General features: G+C 39.0%; 1 protein-coding gene across 4 annotated transcripts in view; it reads left to right on the forward strand.

Annotated features, from left to right (window-relative positions):
• Positions 1-16,023, forward strand: part of ARHGAP28 (Rho GTPase activating protein 28) — a 205,113-nt gene that overhangs the window by 158,567 nt on the left and 30,523 nt on the right. For all 4 annotated transcript variants that reach the window (XM_032309485.1, XM_032309486.1, XM_032309487.1 and 1 more), the window contains 4 exons: positions 1,969-2,134; positions 2,241-2,332; positions 5,113-5,190; positions 10,954-11,116. In XM_032309485.1, coding sequence (XP_032165376.1) covers positions 1,969-2,134; positions 2,241-2,332; positions 5,113-5,190; positions 10,954-11,116 — 499 coding nt within the window. The remainder of the gene's footprint in view (positions 1-1,968; positions 2,135-2,240; positions 2,333-5,112; positions 5,191-10,953; positions 11,117-16,023) is intronic.

The raw sequence follows: 16,023 nt of genomic DNA on the forward strand, positions 1-16,023 counted from the left end.
CTGTAAATGCGTTTGTGATGTAGAGTCCTGAATATTCTGTGCTGATCAGAGCTAGAGGCATGATGAGCAGCAGGGCAAAGACAGTTTAAGGACTGAAGCAGTGAGTCCTATAAAAACTGGCAGAGTCTTTACCTAGGTAGCCTGGACCATTCCCGGACAACAACCCCATGATGAGGGAGGAGCAAGAGGGCAGGGCAAGAACTGTAAGATTCACTGAGTGTCTTCTACCAGCCTGCTGCACTAGGTATTTTCATTGCAATCACCCTGTGACTGCTCCCATTTTACAGCTAACAAACTGAAGCTCAAAGAAGCTAAGTTATACATCCAAAGCCCCACAGTGAGTAGGAGGCTGAAATAGGATTTAAACCTACATATGTCAAACTCTAAAACTCCTTCTGGTCCTTAAGCAAACCTTTATGTTGGAGGGCACAGGGTTGTTTTGGGGCAGAAGATGGAATCCACTGGGACTCTGGTTTCAGGGGCATGATCTTCAGGTCCTCGGATGAGGATGCTGGCCCCCAGTTCCTTCAACCAGGCTGTTCCCTCCTGAGATTTGGGTCACCTGGGGTGCAGGTCAGTCTCCTGTGAAGAACTTTGTGTGGGATTTAGCAAGTGGTAATTACTTAATGAACGATTACAGTTTTTGCCTTGGTTGTTGTTGCTATATATTACTGTTATGTGGGGCCTTGGTTTCAGAAAGAAGGGAAAACAATTAAGTTTTTTTATAGAACAAGTTATGTCCCAAACCGCATTCTACATTTTTTTTTGTTTGGTTTTTATTTTACTTTTAAAATACTTGAGGTTCCAAGGAACAGTTGTTGACTAAATGAACAAATGAATGAATGAGTGAGTGGATGGTTAAAAACCTCAAGAAAGTTCTAACTTGAGGGACCCCATATAGAGAATATACAAAGCTTTATAACTGAAATAATTAAGATTTTTCTACTTTAGCGAATTTTTTTCCATACCAGCTTTTTTGAGAGCCATGCTAACTTGTGGATATTAATAAGAACAAATTTTTTCTTAAAAGGTCTTACTTACGGGTGCCTGGGTGGCTCAGATGGTTAAGCCTCTGTCTTCGGCTCAGATCATGATCTCCAGGTCCTCAGATGCAGCACCATGTCAGGCTTCCTGTTCAGCAGGAAGCCTGCTTCTCCCTTCCCTCTGCCTGCTGCTCCCCCTGCTTGTTCTCTCTCTCTCTCTCAAATGAATAAATAAAACCTTTAAAAAATAAAAGAGGTCTTATTTTAGTCTTCACAGTATTTCTGGATTGTTCAAAAGTTTGTTGTTGTTGTTACCATTTTACTGTATTTTGTTTCCTATTGTGGAAATGGGGAATATAGCAATTTCATTGTCTCAAAATGATAAGTGAGATTATTTGGTACCTTCTGTATGTTTTTATTTTTTAGAAATATTTAGGCTTTAAATATCTGAATTTGAGGTTTAAGATACAATAAATACTGTCTCAGCACACTTGTTCATCACATTCAGTGGGGAGATTAGTTAGTCTTTTGGAGGATGCAGAGAGAATACATCACACCGGATTAAAGGACTGATGGTCCCCTAACCTGAAAAGATACATCAGAAGCTCTTCTGGGAGTACTTAGCTTTTGGGATCTGTGTGAACCCTGTCACACGTGCCCCTGGTCAGTATATTCCATGTGGTGGACATGGGACATCAGTGGACAACACAGAATGTTTCTTGGAAGAAAGATGTTTTCATGGTTGTGATGACAATTTTATAGTGCACTTCAGACCACTGTTTTGATTCTAATTTAGCATAAGAATGTTCTGCAAATGTTCTAAAAATCATTCACAATCTTTCTATGACACAGCTTGCTTCTCAGAGATTTTCGTACAAGTAGCATGTTTTGCTATACAGATTTAGAATGTCCAGGTGGCATTTGAATGAGGGGATAATAATTTTCCTTTGCCATAAGAAATAAATATCTTCCATATGTATTTTAGAAATTTATTGTCCAGAAAACCAGATTTGGCCTAACCGAAGCAGGAGATCTGTCTGCTGAAGATATGAAGAAAATCCGCCATCTCTCTCTAATTGAACTGACTGCCTTTTTTGATGCCTTTGGAATCCAACTGAAAAGAAACAAAACTGAGAGAGTAAAAGGACGAGGTAGTTAAGACAGGTTTCTTCTGATTTTAACACTTTGTCACCCTGGAATAAGAATAGTGCTTTGCTGATTCCTTTTCCTTTCTTTCTTGCCCATTATACAATGAAGACAATGGTATTTTTGGCGTTCCACTTACAGTCCTATTGGACAATGACCGAAAGAAAGACCCTGGAGTGAAGGTTCCCCTGGTGTTACAAAAAGTAAGTGGGATGTAAATGACTGGGAAAATGATAGAGCCTCCTGTTTGCAGTTTGGAGTTGTAAACCCGCTAATGAATTTTCTTGTATGTTTAAAGATACTAACACCCACTTAGGACTCAGGCCCTTGGTGATTTTCAGATTTCTTCATGCATCCCCAAATCATCCCACAGCACTTGGAACCAGTTTGCCTTGCTTCAGACTTTTGGAGCCCTTTGCAATGTCTGACCATAAAGCATCAGGTGATGGACACAGATGCTCTGTCACATGGCTTCCCTCTGTCATAATTTTTTCCGGTATTTTCTAAAGCTTACTTGTGTGTATTATATGTCTCTGTATTTGAATATTCTCTGCAGAATACAAGATGACCATTAATCATCAGCTGTATATTTATTGATTAAGTATTTGCTAAGCTATATCACAAGTTAGGTGTTTTCAAATATGTATGTATAATCATTTAAATGAATTTGCCAAACAAAGCTTAATAAAGCCTAAAATCCACTTTTCTGGTGGTTTTTCAGGTATGACTATGATAGGATATGTTTAGGGGGAAAGGAGTTTTGAGAAATGATATTACCTTAACTTTCATCTGCCAGTATCTCTATGACCATCATTGCTCAATAGCTGATTTGATTTTAAGTCATCATTTTTATAGCCAACAATTTACACTGGATTACTCAAGTATGTATTTATTCAATAGTGACATCCAGTGGCATATTTAAAATCCCAAGCCCTAAACACAAATCTTGTTGCATTTTAAATTGAGTTGTTAAGTAAAATAGAAAAATTTTGACTGAGGAAACGAAGTTACCTTATTCACAGTAACAATGCCATGCCTCTTTACTGTGTACTCTTTAAACTTTGCTGCCGGGGCCTCAGACCAAGTGGCTTCTCAAGTCAGGTGATAGCTGCTGATAGAAGCAGAGGACAACGATGAGAGAGCGGACAATGACGAGAGAGCCAGAGGGTGCTGGCGACGTGCCAGCATGCATGGGGGCATCTGAGGGTGCCTCCCCTGAGCAGATGCCATCCATAGGCTAACATGGGTAGTCAGCACTGAGCAGCGTGAGGAAGTTGTGTTATCATCTCCCTTCTACTCATGAGGCCACTGAGGCAGAGGAGGGTGAGATACCTCACCCTTGAACATACACCCAGCCAGGAGGAAGGGCAAAAGGAAGCATAGCCTATGTCCATGGCCAAAGTCCACAGTGACATAAACATTTTCTTTCCTTTTTTGAATTAGAACTAGAATGATGACCTCTCTCTTCTATGTAAAGGACAGAGTCTGAAGACAATGCATAAAAATCTAAGACTGAGGAGATTCAACACATGAATTTATATTATTATGTAACTTAGCAAGTGGAAGGTGCCCAGTAAATGCTAGTTCAATCAAATCTGGATTTATATCATCTTAGCAACTCAATACATGTTAGCTGTTACTACTCCTCATGTCAAGTATTCTCCATTGAAGACAGCGTAAGATACTATTCTTCTACTCCTATGGGAGAACCTTTTTTTATGGACATATTTCCTTGGCCTAAATGTGCATTTCTCACCCTACCTATAAAAAGTACCTTCGTTCAGACACCACCATTTATTTATTTATTTATTTATTTATTTATTTATTTATTTATTTATTTATTTTTACGATTTTATTTATTTGATAGAGATAACAAGTTGGCAGAGAGGCAGGCAGAGGGAGAGAGGGGGGAAGCAGGCTCCTTACGGAGCAGAGAGCCCGATGCGGGGCTCGGTCCCAGGACCCTGAGATCATGACCTGAGCAAAAGGCAGAGGCTTTAATCCACTGAGGCACCCAGGCACCCCAGGGCACCACCATTTCTTAAAAGGAAAAGAGCATAATCTCACAAAACAAACTGAGGGTGGCTGGGGGGGGAAGGGGCTAGGGAAAGGGTAGTTGGGTTATGGACATTGGGGAGGGTATATGCTATGGTGAGTGCTGTGAAGTGTGTAAACCTGGTGATTCACAGACCTGTACCCCTGGGGCTAACAATACATTATATGTTTATAAAAAATTTTTTTAAATTATTAAAAAAAAAAAAAAGGAAAAGAGCAGAGACTCTGGATGATCCTCCTCTGTGGTGTAAACAAACATGGGCAAGTCACATACCCTTCCTATGCCTTGGTCTTCTTGGCAGTTAGATGGGGATGTGGTTAGTGCCTGCCTGGTAGAATTAGTGTGAGGATTAAATGAGTTAATAGATGGCAAATAGTTAATTAAATAGTTAATAGATGCTGAGAAAGGGGCATCTGACACAGTAAGTGCACAATAAATGTTAGGTTAATTGTTATTACGTTAACAGCATCATCATCATCATCACTATCACCATGGGAACTTGAGAGAGGTATAAACCTTTACAGTTTCTGCCTTTTTGGTCATATTTCTAGAATTCCTATTGTCTCTCAGCTAATGTGGTTGTATCTAATAATAGTAAATTTAGAAACTTTTTTTATTGGTCCATCTGCAGAAAGAGATATATAGTAATCAAATCTTAAATTGGCCAAGTACAAGCTTGAGAGACGGGGCCATTACTTTTGAGGTTGGTCCCGGAAAAGTGACAGGACAATTCTGTCTCCATTGCATTTGCAAATTGGAAACTACTGTTGACCTTAGAGGCGGTTGTGAACATTTCTCAAGGCATTCAAATACCAGGCATGTATATATGCGTGGTAATTTGTTTATTATTGTCACCATCTTGTTATTTCAGATGTTTATTATTGTATGGAGGTATTCATTTTTATAATATTTATCATTACTTTTTAGTTTTTTGAGAAAGTTGAAGAATCGGGCCTGGAATCTGAAGGAATTTTTCGACTTTCAGGATGCACTGCCAAAGTCAAGGTACTGAACATTTTTTTTCGTTCTTGTGGGAGACCAAAGCTAGTGAGACCCAGTTCATACAGGCCCCAGGTGTTAAGTCCTTTGTTGTCATTGCTGTTGGTAGGACCACTTGACCCTGTCTAGTGTTCCTGGATACTTGTGATTAAATATTCCATGATCCTGAGTTGTGTATCCTTTTATTTTTTAGAACAATAACAATAAAAAACCAGCAACAGAGAAACAACACATCAATTTACCATGAAAAACTGCTGCTTACCTTTAGTGTGGAAAAGCTAAAATGTCCCATCACTATTTTCAAGGTTAAACACTTTAGTTTGCTGTGTTCTTCTTGGTCATGGAATTTACTAAGCCAATATTACATAAATCCTTATTTCCATTATCAGTTGCTTTACTTATTTACTTATTTTTTATGTACTATTCTTTTTTTTTTTTTTTTCTTTAAGCATTGGGGGAGAGGGACAGAAGGAGAGAGAGAGAGAGAATCTCAAGCAGGCTCCACGCCCAGCATGGAGCCTGATGCAGGGCTCTATCTCATGACCCTGAGATCATGACCTGAGCTGAAATCAAGCATCAGACAGTTACCTCACTGAGCCACTGAAGCACCCCCCATGATCAGTTGTTTTAAACTTAGAAACATTCTTTGGCCATCTTTTTAATGAAAGTCTTTATAAGAATACGTAGGAATGGTTGTCCCCACTAGAATAATCACTCAGTAGTTCTAAAACCTCGTTTTATTGAAGGTAATGTTAATTTCTACATTATAAAACCACCTGTGTATGTGATTCCTTTTGCTTTGCTTTCTTCCTTCCGTGTAGTGGCAAACTCCACAGTGGGATAAAGGAGAGAATTACTAAAATTACTCGTAAGTTTGTCTACTTGGGGGTATCACAGTGAACAGTTCCACTCTGCCCTTGAATCACTCCCTGGCTGGAAGACATGAAAATCTGAGCAGTTTTAAATAATCAGTCCTTGAGAAAAAAAAAAGTCTCAGGATGAGGGAAAAATTAACTCGGTTGCAATGCATAGAGGTGGAAGAGCATCTCTTCATTAATTCATTTTGGTACATGTTTAGGGAAATTCTATTTGTATCAGAAATCTCAGAGTTTTTATTTAGAAGTGTGATGCGATGCTTTTGTAAGTAGAAACTGAGAATAAATAGGCTGTGTCTATTGGAAGCTCCAGAAGGCAGATTCTGAGATGGAATCAGGAGTAGAAGAGGCATAGTGCTTCTGAAGGGTGCAAGGGAGGAAGCCAGGCTGAGCAGGCTGGGCCTCAGACCAGGTGCAGAGCTGACACCGGTCTTCCCTGCCCTTTGGTGTAGCCCCTCAGCAGCCAGAGGGGCTCGGCACCAGCTTCCACACCACACAGTCACTGCTCCAGCTTCCTGTGAAGGAGGGGATGAGGCCGATGAGCAGGTGCTAACGGCTGGCAGAGCCAGCTTTCAGGAGTCACCTGCATTATTTTATTCAGTTAATTGATTTTGTAAGGGAAGTCCAAGCAGTGTGCCACTTTGCCAGTGGCAGTAGGAACATATATGGTCAGGGCATTTGGAGAGTTGTCACTTCCCTGGGAATGGAGATTGCTAGATGCTAGCACAAGGTCATTTGAAAGGCAAGAAAATTCCTAATGGATCCTCAAGGTTTATTCTTTCTAAATTGAATCTGCTTTTTGTCTTAGATTCTAAGAGTTATGGTTGTCGTATGTACCCTGAATCAGAGGATGAGAGTCAGAGAACCAAAGTGAAGTTAGAGAAACAAATTTCCTAGACACAATTTGACTTCATTCCTCTAAATCTCCCTCCATAACTGAGAAGTGGTATTTACACAGATTATTCCCAGCTTGTGTGTGTGTGTGTGTGTGTGTGTGTGTGTGTAAATCATAATGGAGGTGATTTAAACTCTCTTTTTCAAATAATCAAAAGGAGACAACATTACACAACCGTTGTAAGCACGAAGTTTAACACCATAGCAGAATTTCTTTTTCTTTAGGTAATCTTTGCCTGAAAAATGCTTACCAAAGGCTAATAATTCCTTCAGAGTGTTCTTATAGGCACATGCATTCCTGAACCATATTTAGGGAAAAGTCCCTTTTCTTCCTTAATCGGTTTTATGTAGTTTCAGCCTATTTATTCTGTCTCTTACTACTCTGAGAGAATGTAATCCAGATGTTTGCATGGTTTGAGCTCCAGGAAAACCAATGTGAGAGAAATCCGGGCCAGCAAACAGAAACAAGGGGAATATCATAGTTAGAAAGACATTGTAACGTGATCTATTAAAGGGGTCTTTATTTCTCTTCTTTGTTCAAACTTTAAACTATTTGTGTAAATTCTTCTGTTAGACTAGTTTTTCTAGGAATGTGTTTAGGGAAAGATAGTTTTAAAAACTCTGTTATAATTATCCTCAAATTGTGCCAAGTGGGTGACACTAACTCTAATGTATCATTGTGAGCAGTCTGGTGCTTTCAAGGCCTGGTGAGACTAACAGGGGCACAGGCCTGGGGGGAAGCTGCTAGCTTTGGCCACACAGGGAACACAACAGTGGAGCCTGTTCCTGTATTTGAGGCCACAGATCATTTGGAACCAATTTAATGCCTTGGTGTTTCCAATGATTTTCTTTTCAAAAAATGACAGTAATTTGAGCTGAACACTGGGGAATACATTTTATGGAAGAAGTCAGGCTGTTTGACATGCGAGGGGTGGTTTTTTTTGTTTTTGTTTTTGTTTTTGACTTGTTTCAGTTATTCTGAGGCTGCTCTAATTGTTTCATAATTATGTTACTTGGTCTACTGGTTTCCCTTCCTGACCTGGTTTTTGAAGCTGAACGTGGGTCATTTACATTTTTATAAAACGACCTCCGAAATGGAAGCAGGTTGTATATTTGCTCAGAGCAGATTGAAGGACGTGGTATCTGACCCTGACCTAGTGTCCTCATTAACACTGGACAGAAAACATGACTTCTTTAACCTCTAAATGCTTCCTTTCCTGTCTTTGGCAAGCTAAATTCAACACCTGGTTTATGATTTCATGTTTAGGACCACCATGGAAATGTCAGCTCTGTTCCTATGGCCCTCAGTTTTTTCTGGTCAAAAGGAAGAGAGGACATTATTTCTTTCAGTTTGTTATATTCTGTCCGTCTGGTCAAGATGAAGAGATACTGTTACCCGAATAACCACATATGCATGGGTTTCCCATACTAATAATACTAAAGGTTATTACCGACTGAGAGGAGGGGATATTATGAGCAGCCAGCGTTTACTGAGCGCTTCCTTTGGGGTGGGCCCTCCCCACTGAACTTTACATTGTATTAACTGATTGAATCTCTGTGAAGTCGTTTTATTTATGTATTTGTTTGTTTCTTTATAGAAATTGTATATTTTTATTTGACAGGGAGAGAGACACTAAGAAGGAGAATACAAGTAGGGTGAGGAGCACAGGGAGAAGCAGACTCCCTGCTGAGCAGGGAGCCCCATGCGGGGCTCGATCCCAGGGCCCTGGGATCAAGACCTGAGCCCAAGGCAGACGCTTAACAACTGAGCCACCCAGGCGCCCCTGAAGTCATTTTAATATCCCTATTATACAGTGAGAAACTGAGGCATAGGCCTTAACACCTAGTCAATTGTGGAGGTGGGATAAAAACCTAAAGAATCTAGTCATAGAGCCCACTCTTGATGCTGGTGCCATGTTGCTTGGTAAGCAACAGTGCACCACTGGCAGGTTAAAATGGTGGTCATGGTGTGTTTCAGACAGCTTCCTACAGCAGAGGGATGTGGGAGATGAAGCTTAGTTATTCTGCTCTCAGTGGTGCTTCCTGCCTCCTTGAAAACAGTTTCACCTTTTGCTTTGTGGCACCAGGCAATGGATGGAAGACATTTGCTGCTTTCCCTGTACTTCCTGTTAACAACACTTCCATCTGTCCATGACTCCAGCTAGCAGTCAGAGTCATTTTGGACAGATCTGTCACCCTCTAAATAATCCATCACTGATTTGTGAGTATTTTCTTCAGGCATTCCATTCCTCTCCTTTCTGTCTTATATCTGCTTATCCAGGTTAGTCCTCAATTTCCCAGAAATGGTGCCATGGCCCAGTAACTAGTCTCCTTGCTTCTAGTCTGTTCCCTAATCAACACCAAGCTTTATTCTCCAAATCGCTTTCCCATCTGGCTGTCAAAAAGGATAAATCTCACCTTGTTCTCCTGCTTGGATGTGTTCCATGTTGCCTCATGGCCCATGGAATGAAGTTCAGTCACCTGAGGGCTGGCTCTGGTCTGCGCCCTAGCAATACTGAACCTACCAGAGTTCCCCAGACCCAGTGGGGCTCTGTGCATGTGTACCACTGCTGGAGCACTTTCTGCTGTCTTGAGTACCCTTCTATTTCCTCTTCCCCTGACAAGTTCCTCACAGACTCAAGACTGGCCTGAGCCAAGTTGGATTCTCCTCTTTCCTGGCTGCATAGCATCCAATATGTGACCTGAGTTAGCATCAGGAGTTCATAAGATGGTCCCATTCACAGAACTGCAAGATGCCTAAAGGCAAAGAATGGATCCCATGCATCCTTCTCTTACCAGAGCCCAGTCTGTGCTCTACTTCTTTTATTCTAGGAAGCACTTTGTATGTATGCTTCAGATATATGCTTTAGTGCTTTACAGAGTGTATTTATCATTAAAGGATTTCCTTGATTTGCTCTCTTACTCCTATTAGATTGAGAGCTTCTCAAGGACAAGAAGAAAATCTCCTCTTGCTGTCATTAATAAGGGCTAGGGGGTGGCTTGGAATCCTGTCTGTTTCTATAAGGGACGTGTACTGCCAGGTTGTCTCCCATGTCCCAGGTTTGGGGCGCCATGACAGCATTAATGTCTGGGCTGGTTAATGAGCTGCAGTGTGGTAGGGAAAGGTCAGACGTGCAGACTGACTCTGGCTCTGTGTGACTCAAGGTTGGAAGGCCATAAACACCCTGAGAGTTTTCAGAGTTCTCTTTTTGGAGTAGTTAGTGTCAGTTGGGGAGCTGCTACAACTAACTGCTATTAATAGGTAAACTGTATGCAATTCAAGGGGGTGGTAGAAAATGAGTTTGAAAAAGAAACATGGAGAATGGGGGCTTTGATAATCAGATGAATCGATAATGTGAACTGTATAACCCGACTAAAACTTACGGAGGCTTAGTGATTTTTTTAAAGTATTTACGCAGTGTTCCAAACCTTATGAAGGATTGGGCAAGCATGCAGACATGTGGAAGACATGTGTACCTCTTGGCCTAACACTTTGCTGTAACTGCTCCAGGAAGATGTCATTGGTCTGCATGTTGCCATGAGGTCAGAATTCCTTTACTGGCATAGTTTTCATTCTGTATGAGAAGTAGTTGAGAGGCATACATTCTTGATCTAATTTAGAAGAAGATGACAGGATGGCAAAAAGAAAACAAAAAAAAGAAGTGGAGACTTTTGTCAAATCAGTACGTTTATCCTGTGGGGATATAAGTTGTATTTGGCCAAAACCACAGAAACAAAACTATGATGAGTAAAGAATTTTATAGTTCTGTAGAATTAGCACATTATTTCAAGATTAACATTATTCTGAAAAGATTTTAGAAAAAATCATTCAAAAAGAGCTATTTCAGTTCTTTAATTATGTTGAAAAAGTTAGGTTTGGTAGATATTGGCTTTTCAATCTATTTACAAAAATAATTTATGTAATGACAGTTTTTAAAAGGGAAAGGGGGATCAGGTGGTAAAAACACTTTGAATATTGACTGTTTTTCTTGATTTTCAGCAATACCGTGAAGAACTGGATGCCAAGTTTAATGCTGATAAATTTAAATGGGACAGAATGTGCCATAGAGAAGCTGCAGTAATGTTGAAGGCGTTTTTCAGAGAACTACCCACCTCTCTCTTCCCTGTGGAATATATACCTGCCTTCATCACTCTCATAGAAAGTAGGTGGAAGAAGTTAAGTGTGAATGGGCTAAGATAGAAGATTAATAAAGTGACACAGAGCAAAAGAAAGATGCATAATCAAATGTGATCATAAATGTACAGATTTCCTATTTCCTGGCAGTGGTTGGTGAAATACTGAGTTTGATGATAAACAGTCCTCTCTTTTCCTTATTAAGTCTGGTAGATACAAATTAGCGGGTTTTATGACCGTTAAAAGAACAGCTTACCAAAAGACCAGGCTCTTGAGATTTGAATTCTTGTTCAACCATCTATTAGCCATGTAATCAACCTTTCTGAGCTTCATTACTGCACCTATAAATTACAGATAACAATTGCTTGTCAGGGTTGTTGTAGTTATCAAATGAAGACATCTAGAATAATACCTGGTGTGTAATAGTCCTTCCAAAAATAGAAGGTCTCTTCCTTCTTTAAATCCAAGGTCCTGGGTTTGATGATGTGTAAAACACAATAAATGCAGCACAGAAGGTGTTTTGTCTCTGAAAACTACAAAGTCACATAGATTAGACCTTAAGTGAGGAACTTGGATAAAAGCATGGAAACTGGAAAGTGTGTGTTGTATTTGGCAATGAGAGAATAATTTGGCATGCTTTTAGCCTGAGGGTTGAATATTGTGGAGATGTGACAAGAGAGAATTTAGAAAAGCAGAATAGGTTTACATGAAGGGGGCTTTGACTTCTAACCAGAGGAATTCAGGGGTCACAATGCTGTTAAATAAATGGCAATTCTGCATGGACAAAAAAGGCCCATGGACAACTGAAAGGACACACCCCTTATAAAAAGGCTGGCCACTGCTCAGCTCTAAAAAATGGTTACCATGTAGGAATGAGAGCCAAAATCCACACTTTAATAGGGAAACTGCTAATTTGAAAATATCAGCTACAAATTCAAATTTGAAAACACTCGTGAGCCTAACAAATGATATCTATATCTGCCAGTTTACAGCTTCCTGCAGGTTGACCAGAACTATAAAATCCTTAAAACCACAATGAAAGAAAATAATAGGTCCTAAGTTTTATGACAAAATTTGTCCTAAAAAATAGTAGGTTCTAAATCTTTAAACATTTTAACTAAATCAGATTCATAAAATAATCCTTTGTGCCTTCAGAAAAGAGAATACCATAGGCATGGCAGTTTTTTCCCAAGCTTTAATTCACATGCCATCTGTGACTAAGATCTCTTTACTTTGTAAGATGTAGTATTTTGTTTTATGAGAGACGCTTACAAAGAGAGAAAAGCTAGTTTGCTTCATTCTTTTTTTATTTCAGATATTGTGTTTTGTCAGTTCTAGAATTTCCAGTTGGTGCATTTTTTAATTGAAATATAATTAATATACAGTGTTACATTAGTTTTAAGTGTATAATATAATGATTCAATAATTTGATACATTTTTCAGTACTCATCATAAGTGTACTTTTAAAAAAATATTTTTACTAACATATAATGTATTATTTGCCCCAGGGGTACACATCTCTGAATCATCAGGCTAACATATTTCACAGCACTCATTATAGCACATGCTTTCCCCAGTGTCTATAACCCAACCACCCTCTCCCTACCCGCCCCCCCAGCAATCCTCAGTGTGTTTGTGAGATTAAGATCTCTTACGGTTTGTCTCCATCCTGATCCCATCTTGTTTCATTTTTTCTCTTACCTATCCCCCAAATCTCCCACCCTGCTTCTTAAATTCCTCATATCAGGGAGATCATATGATAATTGTCTTTCTCTGATTGACTTCACTCAGCATAATACCTTCTACTTCCATCCACATCATTGCAAATAGCAAGATTTCATTTCTTTTGATGGCTGCATAGTATTCCATTGTACATATATACCTCATCTTCTTTATCCATTCATCTGTTGATGGATATCTAGGTTCTTTCCATAGCTTGGCTATTGTGGATATTGCTGCTATCAACATTTGGGTGCACGTGCCCCATCAGATCACTACCTTTGTGTCTTTAGGGTAAATACCCAATAGTGCTATTGCTGGATCCTTTATCTTTTTCACCCATCCCCTTTCTACCTCCCCTCTGGCAGCCACCAGTTTGTTCTCTATATATTTAAGAGTCTGGTTTTTTTTGTCTCTCTCTCTCTCTCTCTCTCTTTTTTTTTTTTTTTTTGGTTGTTCATTTGTTTTGTTTTGTTCATTTGATTTTTTTTGTTTGCAAAAAAAATCATATGGTATTTTTCTTTCTCCGACTGACTTATTTCACTTAGAATTATACTTTCTAGATCTATCCATGTTTTTGCAAATGGTAAGATTTTTAGTTTTTTTATGGCTAAGTAATATTCCATTATATGCATGTGTGTGTGTCTACATTGTGTGTATATATACACAAACATACAAACCCTACATCTGCTAAATTTTTTTTCACACCGTATTTTCTTTATCCATTCATCTGCTGGTAGATACTGGGGTTGCTTCCATATCTTGGTAATGGTGAATAATACTGCAGTAAACTTAGGGGTGCACATATCTTTTTGAATTAGTGTTTTTGTTTTCTTTTGATAAAGGCCCAGCATTGGAATTACTGGATCATATTGTAGTTATGCTTTTAACTTTCTGAGGAACTTCCATAGGGTTTTCCACAGTGGCTGTGCCAGTTTGCGTTCCCATCAACTGTGCATAAGTGTTGCTTTTTCTCCACATCCACAACAACACTTGTTACTTCTTGTGTTTTTTTAGTTATTCTGACAAGTGTAAAGTAACATCTCATTTACATTTTTTCATATGTCTGTTGGCCGTCTCTATCTTCTTAGGAAAAATGTCTGTTCAGGTCCTACTCCCATTTTTTAAATCAGATTACTTGGGGTTTTTTGGTGTTAAGTTTATACATTTTGAATATTAACCCCTTATCATATATATAATTTATAAATATCTTCTCCCATCCAGTAGGTTGCCTTTTTGTTTTGTTGATGATTTCCTTCACTGTGCAGAAGCCTTTTAGTTTGGGGTAGTCCCAGTAGTTTAATTTTGCTTTTGTTTCCCTCGCCTGAGGATATTATCTAGAAAAATCTTCCTATGGCTGATGTCAAAGCGATTACTGCTTATGTTTTCTTCTAGAAGTCTTATGGTTTTAGATCACACATTTAGGTCTTTAATCTGTTTTGAGTTTTTCTTCTTTTTTTTTTTTAAGATTTTATTTATTTATTTAACAAAGATACAGGGGGCAAGAGAACACAAGCAGGGGTGGTAGGAGAGGGAGAACAGGGAGCCCAATGCGGGGCTCGATCTCAGGACTCTGGGATCATGGCCTGACCCGAAGGCAGATGCTTAACCAACTGAGCCATCCAGGTGCCCCTTTTTTGGTATTTTGAATTCATTTTTGCATGTAAGTATGTAAGACCATGGTCTAGTTCCACAGTAACATTCTTTTGCATGTGGCTGCTGGTTTTCTCAACACCATTTGTTGAAGAGATTGTCTTTTCCCTACTGAATATTCTTGTCTCCCTTACCATATTCTTACCTCCTTATTAAGGATTTTATTTGCTGAGATAGCCTATTTTTTCATCCATTATAAGCATATTTTTCTTCACATCATTGAACATAGTTATGATAGATGTTTCAAAATCCTTGTCCGCTAGTGCCAGCATCTGGGTCTCCTCCTGGTTGGTTTCTGTTGATTGTCTTTTCCCTTGAGAATGCATTTACATTATCAAGTAAATTTAAACTATATCCTGAGCATTGTAAATACTGTGTTTTAGAGACTCTGCATTCTATAATATTTCTCCAAAGAGGTTGGAGTTTTGTTTTGGTTTTTGTTGCTTGCTTGTTTGTATTTGAGCCAACAATTTACTTGAATGTAAATTGAACTCAAATGTAATGATCTTCTGAACTGTTAGTTCAGTTATGTATCCTTACCAGTGTCACTACACACATGCTTCGTTCATGAGTCAACCAACCAGTGTCTGTGGTCGTCTTGAATCCTGTCTTTTGGTTGTTCAAGCAGAAGGACTGGAATTTCAGCTAACTCCTACAATACCACCATAGACTAAAAGCCGGAATAGTGGGAAACTCCCTGTGCCATTCCCTAATTCCAAGCGTCCAGTTCTCTAAATCTGCCTGCTTTTATGAATTTTTCACTGCCTTAGATAGTTGTTTTTTGTGTTTGTCCAGAGTTTATAGTTATCTTCAGTGGTCTTAGTCAGGAAGGAGCTTATTCAGCCATACCCTTCAATTTGTAAGTTCAAAAAGGATAGTATTTTCTATATAGTTTGCTCTCCTGGGTAATGGAGAAGTATTCGTTTTCCCTTGATCTGTGGTATATACACTAAATAATTCATCAAAACAAATTGGTGCCACAGAAGATTTTTTTTTTCTGTTTGCGGTTTTGTGGTATTATGAAATTTTGCCAGGATGAGTCCAATGCCAGTCCTATTCAGAGAATCTTATTTTAAAAAGTCATACAGATAAACTAGGTTTCCTTAACATCATTGTTCCGTGTCTGACTGTAGCCAGTACACTTCATTGAAGGGAGGAAATCTGGAAAATATCTTGAAAAGGTTCACAGAGGAATCCACATATTTTTTTGTATGACTTTGAAAGTGAAAAATACCATGTTGCAGTGATTGATTTGATACCATCAAACCCCACAGGAAGCCCAGAGTTCTGGGCTGCTCCCAGCAGGGAAAATGGCCTTTTTGCTACCTAGAGTAAGCCCTAGTTATAACGAGACTTTCTGAAGGAAAGAATTATGGGTACGTGTGTTTAAACTGCTAATCTTTATGGTTTAAAATGGGGTTTGGAGAATGTAGTCTTTTAGTGTAATCTTTCTAAACTTGACCCAAAAATTGTCCATAAAATTAAAAGACTAAGTCAAGCTGTAGACACTTTTGTGAAAAGTTGAATACGTTTCTGAGAAAATAATGACCTCAAGGGAAAAAG

Source organism: Mustela erminea, chromosome 13 (genome assembly GCF_009829155.1).
Source record: "Mustela erminea isolate mMusErm1 chromosome 13, mMusErm1.Pri, whole genome shotgun sequence".
In the NCBI taxonomy this organism is placed as follows: domain Eukaryota; kingdom Metazoa; phylum Chordata; class Mammalia; order Carnivora; family Mustelidae; genus Mustela; species Mustela erminea.